The sequence below is a fragment of the Dermacentor albipictus genome, chromosome 7 (assembly GCF_038994185.2).
Source record: "Dermacentor albipictus isolate Rhodes 1998 colony chromosome 7, USDA_Dalb.pri_finalv2, whole genome shotgun sequence".
In the NCBI taxonomy this organism is placed as follows: domain Eukaryota; kingdom Metazoa; phylum Arthropoda; class Arachnida; order Ixodida; family Ixodidae; genus Dermacentor; species Dermacentor albipictus.
The window spans coordinates 49008890-49028748 of NC_091827.1; the positions used below are offsets into that span (position 1 = coordinate 49008890).

Sequence of the window (19859 nt, forward strand, 5' to 3'; positions counted from 1 at the left end):
GCCACACCGTGTGTCAGCCAGATAGCTGCGACGTGATGTGTGCACATTTAGTCAGTCAGAACCGTGGAGCCGCTGTAGTGTCGGGGAAGCATGCTCATCTCGCCGCCCAGAGGCTTGGATACGATTCCCACCTAGTCCAAAATCTAGCTGGTTCCCTTGTCAAAGCTATGAATTTATGTCATCGACAGGAACTTCCCTGAGAAACATGACGTGAATACCCGTATTGTTTGACGTCTCTTTTACTCTTTGGGCTATTGGCCATTTTCGGTACCATCTTCCGGTTACGCCAACTACGATGAATTTTCGCGTTATGGGGCATATAATGCTTTCGAGTTACCGTAACCGGTATATACGGCAGAAAGGAGCATATATAGCCAACATAAATATGCCTCTATATAGGCGGAGCCCCAAGCGAAGTCGAAGCGCACGGTGACAATGGCAAACATTCGCTATGAATGAACCGAAAAGTGCCAACTTCGCCTCATTCCAAACGTTTGGCCCATCGTATCTGAGCATCAGCTTTTGTGACGCACCACAGCATGCGTCCGGGCGTGTCGTGGTGTCTGTTGTCACCAGATCATTCTACGAGCGCTTTTTCGAGATGGTGAGGCTCATTGCACCTTGAGAAATGCTTTGCTTTCAAGCATTCGTGCTGTATTCACAGTATGGCTCCTCTGTGGACAGGCTTCTACTGTCTGCCAACACCTTAATTCAACTTACTGCAAGCCTGCCGTGAACCTTTACTACGTATTGAAAATACGTGGATCGGCGACACGTTAAAGATCCACTGGTGGTCAAAATTAAACCGGGGTCACCCACTTTGGCTGGCAGCATAATCAGATCGCGTTTTTGGCACGCAAAACCTCACAAATATGTTCAACCCTTTCTACGAGTGTGCCCGTAGGATAAGGCAAAGTGTTTCCCTTTCTTTTTCAAAGAATTGATTTTGTAATAGTCCTACATCGTGAGAACGCAATGATGGGAGTGGATGATTTTTTTTTCTTGTAGAAAGCGTTGCAAGAGATGCACGTGCGACCGAAAGCAGTTTAACCCGTCCCGTGACTTTACTAACGCCCACTACCGTCCCATTGCAACCATTCATTCTAAGAACTTGTATACGTCCCTGTCTTCTTCAAGCTACATCCGCTGTTACATATAAAGTGGAACATAATAACGTTCGCGCATAATTAATCAACTGGCGCTTCGTAATGACGTTGGCTATAGAGAGCTTGTACGGCAACGGGACTTCCTAAGCAGCAAGTGCTGGTGAATCTTTGAGTAGAGTAGAACTTGCCTTGTAGGAAGTCAGATCGTAGAGCGCACTGAAGCCGGCACGAGATGAGCTATAATATCGGGGGCAAAAGTGCTGAATACAATGGCCTAGTGAAGAAAGTGCTGACAAGTCAACGAGAGCGATTATATGTTCTGATAAACAATAGGTGCTACGCGGGATTGATTGGAAGAGCCTAGTACACGATCGCCGGACATGAGGTGCTCCACGTGACTGCACCTAAACTGTAAATTATTTCCCCCCTTTAAAGTAAATACGTGTACAAATATATTTATAACTAACAATCTTACAATCCTTTTCGGGGTAACGCTGTCAGTTTTATATGAAATTACAATTTTGTTCCCTTTTATTGCCGTATAAATTATGTTGGAAGCCACCGCCGCTACATTCGCAGGTGCGCTCGGTCTAAGGCTGCTGACTGACGTGTCGGTCGAGGCTACGGTGAAGGTAAAATATTTTAGAGCTGTACCGCTGTATTCCTAATGTTTGATCAAGCGTACGCGAGACACGCGGTAAATGAAACGCCGCAATCATGCCTGAATTGTCCGCATTGTTGCTATGACGACGGAACCAGCTTACGCCTTCATTCCCTTTGTTGCGTTTTAGCGTAACTTACCTAAGGGCGAATGAGTAGCCCACTGTTGTAGTGCTGTAGGATTTTGAAGCAACGTCAAAAACACCGGCGGCCGTACTTCCATACAGATCTCTGAGCTCCTTGTCCTTTATGTCGTAGTATACGTGCATGTAGAAGATGTAGTCGCACATTTTGTCGGGGGGCAGCTGAGTCTTCAGCACTCCGCTTCTGCCGAAGGTACACGTCAGTTTGATGTCTGCGTAGGAAGATTGAGAACTCGTATGTATGGTTCATGCAGAGTGGGATAAAGAAAGAGATACAAAGCACGTGCTGTACTTTCGGAAATATTTGAATACAGCTTTGTACAGCTTTAGCGAGTGGATGCTTTGTTAACTGCGTTTTTTTTCACATCTTACATGAAGCTAATGTTTGCAAAAATAAAAAAAAAGGAAGAAGGCACGTGCTGTGAGCGACGCCACACCTGTGCACTCCTGGATGACAAAAGACGGCTTATCCACCAGTTCTTACTGACTATGTAGGCCGTGTTTCTTCTCTTTGTTCTTGTTCAACATTTGGAGCGTGCATTCCTTAAGGGCACAATCACATCAAATGTTAGAGTTTCAATAATGCGTCGGGTAATAAACTGCAGCGCCAGAGCAAGCTCAGAGATGTGGGCGCCTTAGGTGCGGTAGAAATTTCGATTTGTATTTCTAAGGACAACGTCATTCTTTAGTGATTTACTCCCATTTTCCCGTGGCGGTGCCGTCTCTGTCGTGCGTATGCCAAACACAGTGAGGCCGAAAGCATTGCGTCAGATCTCATCTCACTATATCTGTTGACAGTAATGTAAATAAGAATCGATCAATGTAGCACGAGAGCATATTCCTCAATGCGCGCTTATGTAATACGTGTTGTGTTAATTATGAGGCTAATCATTTCGGCTATGTGTCACCTAATCCAGTTTTTCCCACTCTACTATGGCACTCGCTAACCTAGGTATCCCATAAACAAGAAGGCGTGCAGACGAGTGAACAACGCCGACGAAGCGACGAACAATATCGAAGAACGAATTTTTAGTGCAGCAATAAAGGCGTGTAACGACGATGGTAGGACGAGAGAGAGTTTTCGAGTCCTTAATTATGACAATGTCCTAGCGACAACAGCGTGGTGACGACGTCACTAGGACATTGAGATGGCAAGTACTGCATGACAATGATGGCCTGCTGACATTTGTCATTCCCCCTTATTCATGCGGTTAACCCCATGAATAAGTCGGAATGACGTTAATTGCATGATCATGACTCCCAGGCGACGATAGCATGATAATGGCATGAGGACAATAGAATTGAATAGAATTGAATTGACAATGGAGTTGACTGGCCGACATGCAAACCCGTCGAGGGCGCAAGAAGGCATGAATGTAGGCCATTTCTTGATTTTCATTCTTTGTTGAGTTTGGCCAAATGGTATCACGTCCCACGCGCGGTGATTCAGTTCCAGGTCACGTGCTGATTACAGATCCACAAAGTATGCATGTACGCATCCTTGACTGCACAATGTTATCCACTGCGAGCACACGATAAAATTCGAAAAACCTCGTAATGCAAAGAAAACCAATACGATTACAACAGAGGGCATGTTAGCAGAGAAAATGACCTACTAACATTTTCTACGCAGTTTATATTGACCTTTTCCGAGCGTGATACAAACGCAAATTGGCCTATTTTTCTAAGGACGCTCATTGAACTTAAGGAAAGATATATTCCAAGAAAAACTATCACATCTTCAAATAAAAATACGTTGTTTTGTAACACATGTTAAGCGGTGCATTAATAAGAAGAAAAGAATGTATCCAAAGGCAAAGCATACGACATTTGCCGAGGACTGGGTATGCTATCTCGGACAGGCAAGAATTTGCTAAGCAGAAATTGGAGCAGTGAAGAAAATGCTTTGCAACTACGACTTATCACAAAGCTTAAACACAACTGTAAAAAATTTCGGGAAGTAGTAAATACGAAGCTATCCTCATCATCCCTTGTGTCGATAACGAAAGATGTTGAGCCTCTTCTGCAGTCCGATGTTGCGGAAGTATTAATCGCTTTTCTCTCTTAGGTTTTAACATCAAAAGAACCAATGCCACCAGATCTGATCATTTACTGCTTAAATATACTTCAATGAATAACCTCATAGTCACTCGCGAAGGTGCAGAATCCGCTATAGAGCGTTTACCAGTCAATTTGGCACCCGGACCACATGACATTTGCGCAAGATTGCTCAATCTTAAAAAAAACAGCTATAGCACGTATCTTGGTTGCTATTTTTGAACAGTCAGTTGATAGAGGATGCGTGCCTGACGCCTGGAGATGTGCACGCATGAATCCCGTTTTTAAATCTGGTGATCCCTCCTTAGTCTCAAACTATAGGCCCATCTCATTAACAAGCATGTGTTGTATCTTCGATCTTGTGCTATTAAACACAAACTTACTGCTGCTTACCATCCTCAAACTAATGGTCTTACCGAACGCCTGAACCGCACATTAACTGACATGCTCGCAATGTATGTTTCCCCCGATTATCGCGACTGGGACATTGCTCTACCATTTGTCACGTTCGCCTACAATTCCTCGCGCCACGACACAGCTGGCTATTCCCCCTTCTATCTCCTCTTCGGCCGTGAGCCAACTTTGCCTTTCGAGACACTCCTCTCGACCACGCTCGATTCGCCGACAGAGTACACTTGGGATGTCATAATCGCAGCGACCCAAGCACGCCAGATTGCCCGCATTCGTCTTTCTGCTTAACAGACACGCCAGAAGTGCCGTTACGACCAGCGCCATCACGACGTGCATTATGAACCAGGTGTCCTTGTGCTAGTCTGGTATCCAACTCGGCATGTTGGTCTTTCGGAGAAATTCCTCTCGCGATACCATCGCCCTTACCGCATCCTTCGCCAGGTGACCCCTGTCACATATTAAGTGTCTCCGCTGGATGTCACGGTGCCTTCACCTCTCTCTGACATCATCCACGTCAGCAGTCTCAAACCTTACCTTTCTCGGACAGATGAGCCGCACCAATCAGGTGCTTTTTCCGACGGGGGTGTGGTCACAGTCGGTAATGTGGAAAGAAGACGACGCTGATGGTGGTCTTAGAGACTATGAAGAATAGTTTAGCATCATCGCTGCTCTACGCTTGTTGGCTCAGCCATTAAAAGCCACTTGTAAATAGACGAACGCTTCTTCCTTCCCGTAACAATATTTTCCAAGGTATTTAAGTAAGCGTCGTGTACTCCCTGATTACGTAATGCCTGTATGACTGCTGGTATCTCTACTGAATCAAACGCCTTTTCTTAATCTATGAAAGCCATATAGAGAGGCTGATTGTACCCTGTGGGTTTCTCGATTACCTGATTGAAGACATGTATGTGATCCATTGTTGAGTACCACTTCTTTGGTTTACTTAGTTGAGTGTTCCCCTTATTCTAGTGGACATTATCTTGTTGAACATTCTATAGAATACTCGAAGTAAGGTAACGCACCAATATTTCTCCAATTTTTAACGTCTCCCTTTTTGTGGATTAGTATAATCTTGGCGAGAACAATTACCGTCAACAAAATAAAAATGTCTTAAAAAATAAGGTTGTGGAGGTTGCAGAACTGCGGTCTCGTGTTTCTTGGCGAGTTGCGGAATTCTAAACTTCATGCATTAGTTGTTCTTGAATGTGCAAGTTATAAAGACGTTTTCTAACAAAATATTGAATGCCTACAAAAATTGGTCTTCTTGAGTCGATATGTTTTGGTAGTTCCTTTATTTTAAAAAAGTTCTAGCTTTATGGCTCATTAGAATTTCCAAAAGATAATTACAAATTACGGGTTTGGGAAGCCATTGCGGTACTTGCCTTTGCAGAAAGTGCAATAAAATTTCGAGACCACGTACTTTTCACAGAGCCCTTGGTGGTCGAGGGTGGCTGCGTGGTCTTGGGCGGCCCTAGAGGAAAGCCGGTAATAATTTCGTTAGTCGCTGACTGAGCTTATTTCAATGCGTATAAAAGGAACTATCACTAAACATTGTTGAGCAGAAATTGTTGCCGCCATTCAAGAAAATAACAATTACTATGCGGCCAGTACATACGTTCACCTTTGTGCGATGCATTCCAGCTCAAATATAAACAGACCAGAAATAAACTGAATGCGCTGATATGATCTCCAAACGCATTCACTTTCGGCTTGAGCTTTTCGAGGCACAACGTGAGGCTCGGGAAAATTGGTCTTTAATCAATCAACTTGTGGGCTCCGCCACGCGCGCCGATGTCCGTGGATGCTTCCGTACTCAGTTTAGCCACTATGGTAAAAACATTGTACACGGTTCCAACTTTTTTTTCGAGAATAACAGGTGTTCAGATCCAGCACTCATATGCATGCACTTTGCGGAGCAGCAATTTGGAATACGCCTACAATGCCTTTTTGTCAGGAGATGAACATAGGAGAATTCTTTCTTGCTTACGTAAAGAAAAAAGTGGCCTGGGGTTGAATAGCGTTAGCTTCGATGATTTCCGAAGGAAACTTGAATCTTAAAAATTGTTTTATACGAAGCATATTACGAGAGCTCAACCCAGCTCCTCAGGCGCGGCGGTGTCGCCTTCAATGACCTTGACCCCATGCCATACCACCTGACACCGTGACGTCACGAGAGAGGAGAAACGGGGCTCTAACTCGCGCCGTCGCTCGCGGCGTCGCTCAACTCTCGCAAGATGGGCTGGGTGGGAATCGAACCAGGGTCTCCGGAGTGTTGAGACGGAGACGCTACCACTGAGCCACGAGTTTTTTTTTTCTTTATTACCGGCTTGGCAAGTACATACAAATATTGTCAAATAAATCCGAATGTTAAAACGTCTAGTCTTTACTAAGACTGACGTGTCATGTTAAAATGGCTTCATCGAAGCCAAACTGTCCAACACTGAAAGCCAATTTGGCGGATCACTTAGCAGTTTAAACACTTCGCTTGTATAATTAACATTCTCGGTAAAATAATACATTGCTGACCTTGCATCAACATCAGCATTGCGTACAGCCATACGAGTTCGCCACACACTTTGCATACACAATAGCATCAACATGTCCACCGGCACACCGTCAGGTTCAGCACATGGCAGAAACCTTATTCCGAACGCAGTGATAGGAAGCTCCTTTTTTAATGTTCTTTGCAGGATGTCCCAAAGAAAGCGGGCATCGTGGCAGTCAAGAAAAATATGTTCGACAGTTTCTTCCTTGTTACATATGAGACAGTTGTCTGACCATGGGACAAACAAGCCCTTGCTTCTTAGCCATGGCTTAACAGGCAGTGTGCCGGTATGCAGTTTGAAAAAGAATGATTTTGTGTTAGCTCGTACAGGCATATTATTGACTCGCTTGAAAACATCTCGTTCAGGCCCTAAGTAATACATAGAACGATACACTGGTGTAGGTATAAACACTTCAACAAGATCCTTATACAATTGTTTTCGTGACACTGCAAACAAGTAGTCTTTCGAAAAACGAGCGTTTAGAAGACGTATCGCCATGGAAACTTCACGCAGATAGCCCTTTAGTGCCATCGGTTTGATTGCGTGCGACGATACAACAAAATCGGGCAAAGCGTCGCGCAATCTCACTTGGATTACCGTCCGCAGAAACCCATCGCTTTGGTCGCGGAAGAAAACAAATCTCGATACAAGTTGCTTGAAAAACAAATGCGTTAAACCAAGTCCCCCATTGCGCAATGTATGAAACAAATTATTTCTGCTCGTGCGTTCCCACACCGAACCCCAAACAAACTCTGCAAACACTCTGTGTATTTTTTGAATTGAAGATCGGCTCATGCATAGCACCTGCAGGACGTAGAACACTTTAGCTACTAAAAAGATATTACATACTTTGGCCCTAGCAAACATCGAAAAGTTGTGGCCTCCCCATTTGTTAGTTTGCTCTTTCATTCCGTCTCTCTCGCTCGTCCAGTATTCGATTGGCTCACGGTAGGCACTGAGTGGAACCCCAAGATAAGTGCTGGGTAATACACTCCATTGCATTTTGCAAAAGACCTCTGGTGCATCTGGCCAATTCCCGTGCCAAAGCCCTAAACATTTTGACCAACTTATGGCACTACCGGAAGCCTTGCAAAAAGCTTGGGCTTCCCTCACAGCTTCTGCAATGCTCTGTTTATCGCGACAGAACACTGCTATGTCGTCGGCATAAGCTAAAACTTTTATTTCTCTACCAAAAAATGTGTACCCGCGAATATTATGGTTATGTAGTAACTTTAAACAGAAAGCTTCTAAATAAAGTGCAAAGAGCAAGGCTGAGGTCAGACAGCCCTGCTTTATGCTAGACATTACTGCAATCCGCCTGCTCAGTTTGTTGTTAATGATTAAGTTTGTGGTACAACCATCATACATCATTTTTACCCCGTCCAAAATGACTGATCCGACATTAACATAATCAAGAAGTATAAACAGGATTTCGTGGGACACCCTGTCAAAAGCTTTGGCCAAATCTAGTTGTAGCATAGCTACATGATCTCCCATCGTATCGCAACATTCAAGTATGCTTCGCGCTATATGTATATTTGTGAATATAGTCCTGCCTTTTATACCGCATGTCTGATGTGTACCTACTAGGGATTTGACTACACTTTGAAGGCGATGGGCGAGCACCTTCATAAATACTTTATAGTCAATATTTGCTAAGCTTATTGGCCGGTAGGTCTCTACGGATTGAAGTTTAATGGGGTCTGTTGATTTAGGTATCAGTACTACGTGTGTCTGTCGGAAAGAAGGAGGCGTCCATTTTTGTTCGTAACACTTGGTTATGACGCGGTGCAGAGCCTCAGCCATTTCAACCTTGAAAATTTTATATATCGCTGCCCCAAGTCCATCCGGTCCAGGCGATTTCCTTACACTAAGGTCATCTATAGCCTTTTCAATTTCTGCTACAGAAATCGGCCTCTCAAGGGCATCCTTGAGTTGACCATCAATTTTCGGCATAAGAGGTAAATATTCACTCTTAAACGCAGAGATATCGCTTGTCCTCTTGCTTAGCAGCGTGCTATAGTAGTCAACGAAAGCACGTTCTATCATTTCCCCGTCATTTGTAAGCTGCCCTTGAAAAACGATTTCTTTTACTTCCTTGGTCATAGCGTACCTCTTCTCTTCACTTAAAGCTCGCTTGGTGGGCGTTTCACCCAGCCATACGCGTTCAGCGCGTGCTCTTAAAACCGCGCCACGATATCTCTCTTCATCAATCACTTCAAGTTTCGCTTTAATTTGTTTAATATCATGTGCAAATATACCAGCCCCGCCGCTTTCCATGTTCAACAGGTATGCCAACGTGCATTGCAGTTGCTTTTCTTCTTGCTTTTGTTTCTGCCGCAACACGCATGCTCTCTCTAAAGCAATTGTTTTCGCTTCGGTTTTGAACATCTCCCAAGCTTCTACAACATTTTTTGCATCCTCAAGGAGAACAGCGTCTAATTTCTCTTTTATTCTTTTAAGAAATACTTCATCTTGAATAAGGTTATCATTAAGTTTCCATAGGTGCCAATTAAATTTCTGTTCTTTCTTTTTCATACCTATCGTAACCGTTACCAAACAATGATCGCTGAAACTGACACATTCCACACCATATTCAGAAAGTAGTGGAACTAAGTGAACAGGAACATAGATGCGGTCTAACCTTGAGTGGCTGTCTCCTTGAAAATGCGTATATTGCACATGACTGTAAGAACCAAGAACACTCCCAACATCCTCTAGATCAACATCACACAAAATTTCATGCAGAAGTGCGGCACTTTTATCGTGGCTAAGTTGCTTTTTCGATCGATCGATCGGCCGGCATACACAATTGAAGTCGCCAAACATTAGAACGTGTCTTTCACACCGCAAGAAAGACCTCAGATAAACGAAAAATTGTTCACGTTCTCGAGCATTATTAGGGGCGTATACACAAACCGCCCGCCACAGCAATCCAGAAAAAGAAAAATCACAAATAAGCAAACGCCCCCCTTCACATGAAGTAACTTGTTGCTCTATTATCCCAATGCTATTTCTAATAAACAAAAGGCAGCCCCCAGAAGTACCACTCGCGTGGCAAACGCATACATTGTACTTATTTCTGAAAATTTCAACCAAACGAGCCGTTTTTTCTTCAGATTCAATTTTTGTTTCTTGTACAGCCATCAAATCAATGTCTTTTTCTAGTAACATGCGACTTATCTGACACTGTCTTCGCCTCTGCGACAACCCTCTGACGTTTAATGTCGCCAAACGAAGCGGACTGGTGAGGTTAATAGCGTCTGCCATTGTTTTAGTTAGATTTAGGGTACGCCCCTACACAATTTTTTCTTAGGAAACATACGGACTCTGGTATGCAGTGATGCTCGTTGAACATGGCCCTCCCTTTCGAGCCGACGACTGCCAACCCACGTAGTCGCAGGCCCGTTCCCGATCAAAGATCGGGTTTTGGAAGTTCTTCCCGGGACACAACCTCCGCTAAGGCGGAGGTGGCCCGTGTAGCAGCCGTCTGTCTGGCGGCACGTTGAGTTTGACCTTCAACGTCGACCTTCGGCCTGTCTGGGTTTTCTGTGGCGGTCTTTCGGAACCCGCGCCGTCGGTGTCTTGGCTGAGGTCCTCAACATCGTCGCGCAACCGTTTTCCGGCACCTTTAGCGTTGGAAGTCATGTCCATGCTCTCGGAGATGCTGACTGTCTCGTCAACCGCGGTGGTTGGGGTTGCTTGGATAGTTGAAGACGCACTCGTCGCCTCAACACCACTTTCCTTGACTTGAACCTTGGCAGGTGGAGGCGTCGAATCGGGCACGTTGCCCTTATCAGTCCCCTCCGAGTTCACATTTTCGGTCTTCATCTCCAGAGGTGTAGACCGAGCATCCGCCCCTTCAGCTGCTTCCTTAGCGGCCTCCTCGGCATCCTCTTGATCCATAAGGAGGTCCGATGTGTCTTCGCTCCCGCCTGGACCAGCAACGTTGGCGTACGTTCTCACGCACTGGGTCTCGTCGTGGCCGAAGCGACGACACAGCCCACAGCGTGGAACCCGGCATTCTCGCCTAATGTGTCCGGTGCCACGGCACCGGAGGCAGAGGGGTGCTCTGCCCGGGACAATGACGAGAGCCAGGTCTTCCGCGACCCGAAGCTGATGTGGTAGGTCGTCCGCTGTCATTCCGGGCTTGAGTTTAAGGACCACAGACCGTGTCGTGGTTCCTTTGTCGTTGCAGCCTTGTACTTTCCACTTCTCCCTCGTCACTTCGGTCACTCTCCCGAACGGTGCCAACGCTGTTCGGACGTCTTCATCAGGAACACCGTGCAGCAGCCAGAATAGCTTGAGCCTGACACACTGATTGCACGGATCAATGACCACGCATCGATGTTCTTTAACAAGAAATGCTTCAGCGTCAAGTATCTTCTTTTTTGCCGCCTCGTTCGAAAAAGTTACGGCCCACACATGATTCATCTGATAAGCCCCGAGGGCCACCACTTCCGGCAGCAGCATCAGTCTTGAAAGCGCGTCCCTGAAGTGCTCAACACGGTAAGGCCGTGCTTTAACTTCGCCGTGGATAAAAATAGTGTTCAAAACACTAGCACCTGAAGGAAGTTGTGGTAGAACCATCTGGTAGTCCGGAGAAGGCTTTTCCGTTGACCGGGAACCGCGGCCAAGGGCCGCTGTAACCGCTCCTGGGGAGCAAGACATTCCGCGTCCGTTCACTGCGGTGGTCGGAAGTGGAAACACTGAGCCACGAGTACGATGCTTCAAAGCGGTACAAAAGCGCCTCTAGTGAATGCGGTGTTGCCTTAGAAACGAGCTGTTTCTAAGGCTCAGGCGTGCGTCGCTTGCTCAGGCGCACATTTCATTGCCGCGCCGAACGCTGCGTTGCTCGACGCTCACCGCGTCCAATGCGGGGCGCGTAGTCGCTGGCGGTTGGCGACGGGAACGCTGTCGCGTTCCACTCTTGAAGGCGAAGCAGAGTAACGCATGAGTTGTTTCTTCGTCTAGCCGAACCAAATATAGCCAAGCAACAGCAGTTCACCAGGCTAAACAGTGGTTCAACAACTAAAATAAAGGCTAGTATGCTTCGCATCCTGGGCTTAACCTTAGCTAAGCCACAGCCATTTTTCTTTGAAATCATACATACAGCCATTTGGAATGGCCTAATTTTGCAATTGTTGTACACTGACAGAATTATACCCTTCCATATCGAAGGTGTTGGAAACAAGGTTGAAAATCGCAGACCGATTCTATTATCCCATGCTTAGCTCAAGTGTTGGAAAAACACTTGTTTCTTATTATGACAAGCTTCTTGGATAAGCACAGCCTCATGTCCTCCAACGATACGGTATATCCCACTGCTACATTATTTTCACACATGCACGTCCCATTTTTTGGACAGTGAACTTCCAGGGAGCCCTTATCTTGCTGACATATTGTCTTTGCTTTCGTCCCTTAAAGATTTTTCGGGGCGCCTTGGCCACTGGGCTCTGCGTCTTCAAGAATGCAACCATTCAGCTGTAGGCAAGACTGGCTGGTTACATCAAGATAAGGACTTCTTGTCGCGCCTTCCTATCGGCCCACCTGACGTCACTGCGACTGGCATACCCATCACTGTTCTCTCACTGACAGCGGAACAACGTCGGGACGGCTCCTTACACGATCTTATTCTAGAGCTGTCTTCAACAACGACCGATGCTTACATTTGCATGTTTGAAATTCAAGATGTCATATTGTACCACTCTAACGTGCACCCAGACCGCCCTTCCAGACCACCCTGCGTCAGACTTCTCTCGCTCAGCGTCATGATGTTTTGACCTCCAGTCACTTTGACCTGTCAAGGGCTTATGACCGCGTTCATAGGCGCTTCTCTTGGCCTGGTCTTTATTCTGGGCTTTGCCGTTATATTGCTGCGTGTGACCTCCGTCGACGATCAAAAATGCTGACCACACTCCTTGCTGGCCGACTTCAACCACTTGACGTACCATCTGAACCATTCTTTCGTGTAGGTGATGACGTTTTAGGTCCTTTTCCTATGTCAGTTTCGGGAAATAAGTTGATTGCTCTTCCGACACGCTGTGCAGCCCATGTCGCCGACTTCCTCCTAGAGATCGTCATTATTTACCATGGTGCCCATCGAGAGCTCATCAACAACCGAGGCTGCTACTTTCTTTCTAAAGCTCTTAGTGCTATTCTACACTTGTGCGCGACTGAACACAAACTTGCGGCTGCTTACCATCCACAAACAAGCTGTCTAACCGAGTGTGCCAACCAAACCCTAACGGACATGCTGTCCATGCATGTCTCGGCAAACCATTGCGAGAGGGAGACTGCAAATTGCCGTTCTTTACTTTCACCTATAATTCATCTCGCCATGATACCGCAGGCTTCTCTCCATGCATCCTCTTAATTGACCGCAACACTACGCTACCTTTCGACACCGTTCTGCTTGCTAGTCTGAATTTGACTGCTGAGTACGCCTGTGAAGCCATACTCAAAGCTCAAGAACCGCGCCACATTCTCCGACGCCTACTTGTGGAGTCGCGGTAATGTCAGCGGCGCTTATATGACGCCCGCCATCGTGACGTCCGCTACACACTGATAGCCCCGGTTCTCCTTTGATCACAGTCGCGACGCGTTGGCCTTTCGGAGAAATTACTTTCACGCTACTCTGGCCCTTACCGTGTCTTCCGTCAAGTAACTGACGTTACGCACGAAATCGCAGCTCTTGCCCACACCGTGTCTCAGCATCGCTCCGACGTGGTCCACTTCACGCGTATTAAGTCGTATCATTGGGCCACTTCCTAAGCAGCACCGGGTTGGTGCCGGGGGTCATGTGACAGGCTGGCGGAGCAGACAGTTTAAGATTAGTCCGAATGAGACGACGATGTTAACATCGTGCGCTGTCTACGATCTTGTCAGCTGCTACAGTTGTTTTAATTATCCTGTAAACATATTTTTTACTTCATTTACCCCTTAACGATATGTGAAAAGCTGCGTGATGTGCCATGCAGCGTGTATTTGATAAAATGCCTTGCGCTGTTATCGGCCTGAAAAGCAATAGGAGATATTAGAAGTGAAAACTGCTCCAGCAAAGTTTGAAATGGTTCGGACGTTTCGTGGCCGGGTGGGTTCTCTCTTCAGGGAGTGGCTGAACCAGCCGAAGAAACAGCGTCCTTTAGGCTCCCGTCTTCCTCCTAGCGTCGCAAAGGCCGTGGGTGTGCACACGAGGGATGGTCACTCGCGAGCAGTTGGTGGTTCCGTGAGAATATTGAATTGGGAACGACTCAACCAAGGGTCTTCCCGCCGCGTTGGTTTTGGTGTCGCTCGCAGAGGCATGGTAGAAATTTATTGCAGGGTGGTGCTCGTCGCAGCGTTCGACAGGAGTACTGGCCTATGCTTAGAATTTCTCTACGCCGTTTTTTGTGCTGGCGTATTCTGCCAGAAAGGCTCTTGGTTAAACCGATGAAAGTGACGCTACACTGAAAGTGCGACACTTTCCAAACAATGCCCTGGCATATCTCCTTGGATGGTTGGTCGTTCGGCCCCGGGAGAAACCCGCAGAGCGTTGGCAATGACTTGTATGGGACGTTGCACCTTCTCGCACCAGCACCTGAGAATGTTTTTTGCTAAATCCGGGAACAAATAGAATGCCGACACGATGAGTTGGCTTTGTATCTTTTGTCGCCGGCGTATAGGAGTCGGACGGCTAGGGGAGGAGGAGGCGGAAGATCCTGCCGGTGCTACGTCCGGCGAATTATACCTATTGTGTACACATTTCACCATTTCTCAGTGGTTACGGTGCCTTCGTCTTTACTCCCATGCTCCTCTGATGTGAAGATTGTTTTCGCACAGAAAAGAAGCGTTGAAAGCACTGAGGCTTTGTGGGCTCCTCAGTGATTGGAAGCAAACTACGAATACCGAACGGTGAGCGTCGACTTTGTCCACAGGTAAAATGTCACCCGCTAATCACGTTGCCGGAACAGATCATCCACAAATGGCAAGATGTCCTCTTTGCGCTTCACGATGAAGTGGATCGCCCCGGTCCATGGAGCTGAGATGGGCGAGGAAGCCTTTCCAGCGGCTGACTTCTTCATACTGGCAAATAATCTCGGCTTGTCTCGAAAACGTCGCAGTGCCTTCCCTTCGATATGCTATATTGCGTGTTTCGCAGCTGTGACCAAGATTGCTGCATCCATTGTAGTTCCGCTTGGTTTCCTGTAGAACTCGCTCGTGAAACCAAAGCTAGGTTCCGCTCAAGCAGAACTCTAGCAATGGACACATTATGTCATGTTTAGGCTGGTCCTCCCGCTCAGAAGTTTCTCTTCGTTTGAGCCGACTCGGGCAGCTGGGACGGCAAGTGTAATGGGCACATTTGTGAAAAGCGAAATGACACCGAATGTGGTGATACACTCGACATCACCTACCGCCACCTTTTTCATGCAATCTACAAATTGAGCTGCATTGCGTATGTGAGAGGATGCTTTTCGCACGAGTGGAGCCAAAGTCTCCTGAACATACTTGGACAAAGCCAGAAGTTTGGAGGTTGTGAAATCCACTATTGGGTGGAGAGGAAAATTGGGCTCTGGGATCTGGGAGCCCATACAACTCCAGTATGAAGCCGTTTTGACAGATGAGCCGTACGTACGTGGTTCTTGAGGCAGGGTATTCTTTGAAGACGCCAGCCAGGCGCTTGTTCAGTTCTTTTTGTCTTCTTGGCGTGGAGTCTGTTTGGGGAGTCTCATAGGCAGGACTTTGCCTCGCTCGCACAACTCAAGCTTTCATAACGTATGTCTCAAGTTTAAAGCTGCTACCACGTGGAGTGCGGCCACCATGGTTAGGGCATGTTAGTTGGGTGCATTAGCCTCATATACGGAGTGTCACATATCTCCTAGTGAAAGTAAACATCTCGTGTCTGCCTGGGCGGGAAACGTCAGGAGCCTCTTTACGTTGGCTTGAGATGTTTTCATTTCTGCCATGGTTAAATTGACCACTAAGCCAGACAGATCTCTGCCTAAGATGTTGACATTTTTTAGGAGATATGCAACATTCGGCAAACAGATCTTCCCACACAGCTAACTTGCACCTGACAAAGACGGCAGCGTTCCAGCTAGTAGCACTCTCAAACCGCAGACGCGTGTTTTCATAGCTCGTATGCTGTCAGGAAGGGAAGGCAATAGAAATAATGTCAGCAGCTCACGCGCTGACACCCTAATTACGATTCTAGTCTGATGTATACTACCGTGATTAGGTGAAACGAGGGGCGTCGTAAAATCTGCTTACAGAATTTCGCTCATACATATCTTAGTTTACATATCTATATATCTACAAGTCCATATATTTATTAATATTACAAACATAGCGTTCATACCATAATTTACGCCGTGTTCGTACGGCATAACGGCGTACACAAATTCCGATATTCGATAGCAAAACACTGTACTTTCTTTTGGGTTCCTTACTGAAATGATGGTCTTCAATGTAGATATCTCACGTACTGCTTTTGCCTGATTTCAAGGCACTGTTAAAGAACACAGTCGATTCGAGGCCCCTATGGGTAAGCCTTGTCAATGTGTCGTACGTTGTTGCTCGCGACATTAGGCCAAAACAACGCTATTAGATTCGTATACTCCATCTCACGTGGTTTTGACCGCTGTGGAAGGTGCAGTACTCCTTATACAATAGGGAACCCGAGTGCCCCTCGAGATGTGTTCATCCGCGCCACGTCATCTGCACACCACCTCAGCAACTCGAGGTATACGACGTGTATGTGCAGAGGTCCTAGAATTTCACGTGTCGCTGTAACGTATCATATATACCAAGCAAAAAAAAATTGACTAATCCTACCAATGATGGGTGATTTACGTCAGGAACTATGCACTGGAGCGCGAGTATGTTATCACTGTATGCCCAGTAGCTTCAAATGTTTATGCAGTTCGAAAAAAGTGCACTCGATGACCTTGCTTCCTGAAACTTGTTCAAATGCGGACGATTTTTCAAAATCTGATGAAGATCCTGTCCGATTAGTTACGCTAGTGTATAGCAGTTCAATACCTTCAATCAGCAGCCTCAGGGTCAGCAACGCCACACCTACCACATGGAAACGACGGGTAATGTCGCCACACATATGACAGACAAAGCACAAGGCGTGAAAGCTATTATGAATATCATTTTACTCTTTTAAGCTAGCCCGGATTATAACATATAAGAAAGACCCCTCACTTCCCCATCCCACTTGCACCTTTCCGTGTCGATGCGTAAAAGAAATGACTGTTTTGGCTTAGTTTGATATGTGATGGGTTACCCTAATACTTGAATCAGCAAGACTGCTGCATGCATTTCACATACCGCCGAATGTCCAGCGGCAGGTCACCGTCCTTGCATAAAAACGTGTCAGCACCCCGACCAGCCCAGATGAACCGCCTCGATCCAATTTCACCCCACTCAGCTACGTGGTATGCTTTGTAAGAGCAAAAAAATTAACACAAATAACTGAAAATGATAAAATACCGAATTGCTCAAGCGCACCTCAGGCTGCAAACCAACTATTGGAGTTTTATTTCCTTTTGTATTAATTGAAATCAACTGTGTGTTTTGGCGTGGCTGTGGGCTGTGAGAGATCAAGCATGTCGGTTGATTTTCTCCTGGTAGATGGCCCAACAGCGTTAGAGTGTAAATCGTAATTCCCCTAACGGCTTCATTTATTTCATTCTACGCTCTAGTACTGTACGTGATGACATTATGCTTAAGAAGTTGATTTCTCGCGATGTCCACTGCGATTTCGCGGCAATGTAGCGCATGCGCAGAGGGCCTAACATGATACGTATCATGCATAACGTATCACGGAAAGCTGCCGCTCTCCAATGAAAGCTCTATACTCCCACTCTCTATTCCCGGGCATGTATCCCCTCATACAAAGTTAATTGCAAATTTGCAAAAGACAAAGGGGAACCTGTGACAGGTATCATGCCTTGGCAGGTCTTTATTTACGAATGGCAATGAGTTGTGTACATTCGCTTTTTTTGTAATGATGGTTAGCGGTCACCGTGAAAAGTTGGACGATTCTACTGACCACCTACTGATCACCAAAATGCAAGAAATAGTAATTAATAAACGATACGTGCCTTTAGGGCAATAAAGCATGGAGAGGGGGGAGGTGTGGCCGTAGTTTTCAAACTCATTTATGCAATTCGTTCTCTTGTCCAAATCTTAAACATACCGTTTGATGCTTCACGAATCTGAAACGCCAACTCAGACACCATAGAAAACAACTGCAACAAGAAGGGAAGGCGCTCAGTGGAAAAAAAAACTAAAAAAGTTACTCACCAGGTTGAAAAGTTCCTCCTCCCCCACCTCCACCTCCACCTCCACCGCCGCCGCCGCCGCCGCCGCCTGAGCCATGGGCCTCACCTTCTCCCGTCACGTTGTCTGGATGTGTGCACAAATGCAATATCGTAGAATCAAGTACAACTGGAGCCATTTATGCAACACAGAGCGCTTGGATTGAGCTACATGATGCAAAAAGCATCACCTGGTAAAATTCTGTCTCCGATTTCTCCCCGATACAACAGCTTTCGTATCCCACGTGTTTGCTCGAGATGTCAAACTAGAAACATTACAATCGCTCACTCGCTCGCTCACTCACTCACTCACTCACTCACTCACTCACTCACTCACTCACTCACTCACTCACTCACTCACTCACTCACTCACTCACTCACTCACTGGCTCACTGGCTCACCCACTCACTCACTCACCCACTCACTCACTCACTCACTCACTCACTCACTCACTCACTCACTCACTCACTCACTCACTCACTCACTCACTCACTCACTCACTCACTCACTCACTCACTCACTCACTCACTCACTCACTCACAAACTCACTCACTCACTCACTCACTCACTCACGCAATCAATCAATCAATCAATCAATCAATCAATCAATCAATCAATCAATCAATCAATCAATCAATCAATCAATCAATCAATCAATCATCAAAAAATGAATCAAAACAGGAATCCACTAAAGTTTGCTGCGTTCTAAGAAATTCGTACCGTTTTCCCCGCCGGGGGATAGCATGAAGTAAACCGCGATGACCCCCAGGAGCAGCAGGATCAGCAGCGCTGCAATTATGGGAGCCTTCGATCCCCCTTCGCCTCCAGGCCTGCGCAGGGTTAAACAAAAAGACGCGAGGGACGGAATGGTGGGCTAGTTGGTATGGTATTATTTACACGATCGCGCAAACGCACATGGACGCGAAGCACTGCGCTGTGTCCCGTATTTTGCTTTCGTCGCCCATATACTTCTGCGCGACCGTGTGAAAAAAGTGAAGAATCAGCCGGATTCCTTTTACTCTCCTTTAAGGTGTGCATAACAGTCGCAGGGAAACCGGTGTGGCACGTATACTGCAGGTTGCTTGAACGGTCCCCATCTTCCGAGAATGGCCCGGACTAGGAACATCACATCATAAACTTACTGGAGGCATGTACTACACCACTCCCTCATGTTGACGCTTTATGAACAGTAAATTTTCTTTGGCAGCTCACTACGTAGGCCAGCTTGATGAGTATGTCATGACTGTCCTCTTGTTTTATTTCGTTGTTATTTTTGTGCATGATCCTCACTTCTGACCTCCATCGCCTTTTGTGGCCACTAAACCATCCATGAGATGAAACTGCATTGTCGCTCCCTTAGGAAGCTTTGGTCTGAATACAAAAACGATTGTTTGGTTCAAGTCCATCTAAAATGCCGAAATATCCTGAGTATTCGCCACAGTGAAACATAATTGAATGAAATTTGGTGCGTCTAAGAAAAAAATTCCAAATATAATATATGTAGAAATCAGAGCTAAGATTCGGGGTGACGAGTCCTTGCAACATTCATCGAAGATTGACTCGTTAAAAAAAGTTAAGAAATAAATTTTTAAAACATCCGCAACTACGCACTAAACGCAACCGTCGCCG

The 19859-nt window shown here is 46.2% G+C and overlaps 1 protein-coding gene across 1 annotated transcript in view; it reads right to left on the reverse strand.

The window, feature by feature from the left end:
• The window catches only part of LOC139047832 (uncharacterized), a 71748-nt gene that overhangs the window by 29521 nt on the left and 22368 nt on the right, over nt 1-19859 (reverse strand). The window contains exons 5-8 of the mRNA XM_070521967.1: nt 18951-19060; nt 18217-18318; nt 5799-5849; nt 1908-2121 (exon numbers count right to left, since the gene is read on the reverse strand). Of these exons, the coding sequence (XP_070378068.1) occupies nt 1908-2121; nt 5799-5849; nt 18217-18318; nt 18951-19060 (477 nt within the window). The remainder of the gene's footprint in view (nt 1-1907; nt 2122-5798; nt 5850-18216; nt 18319-18950; nt 19061-19859) is intronic.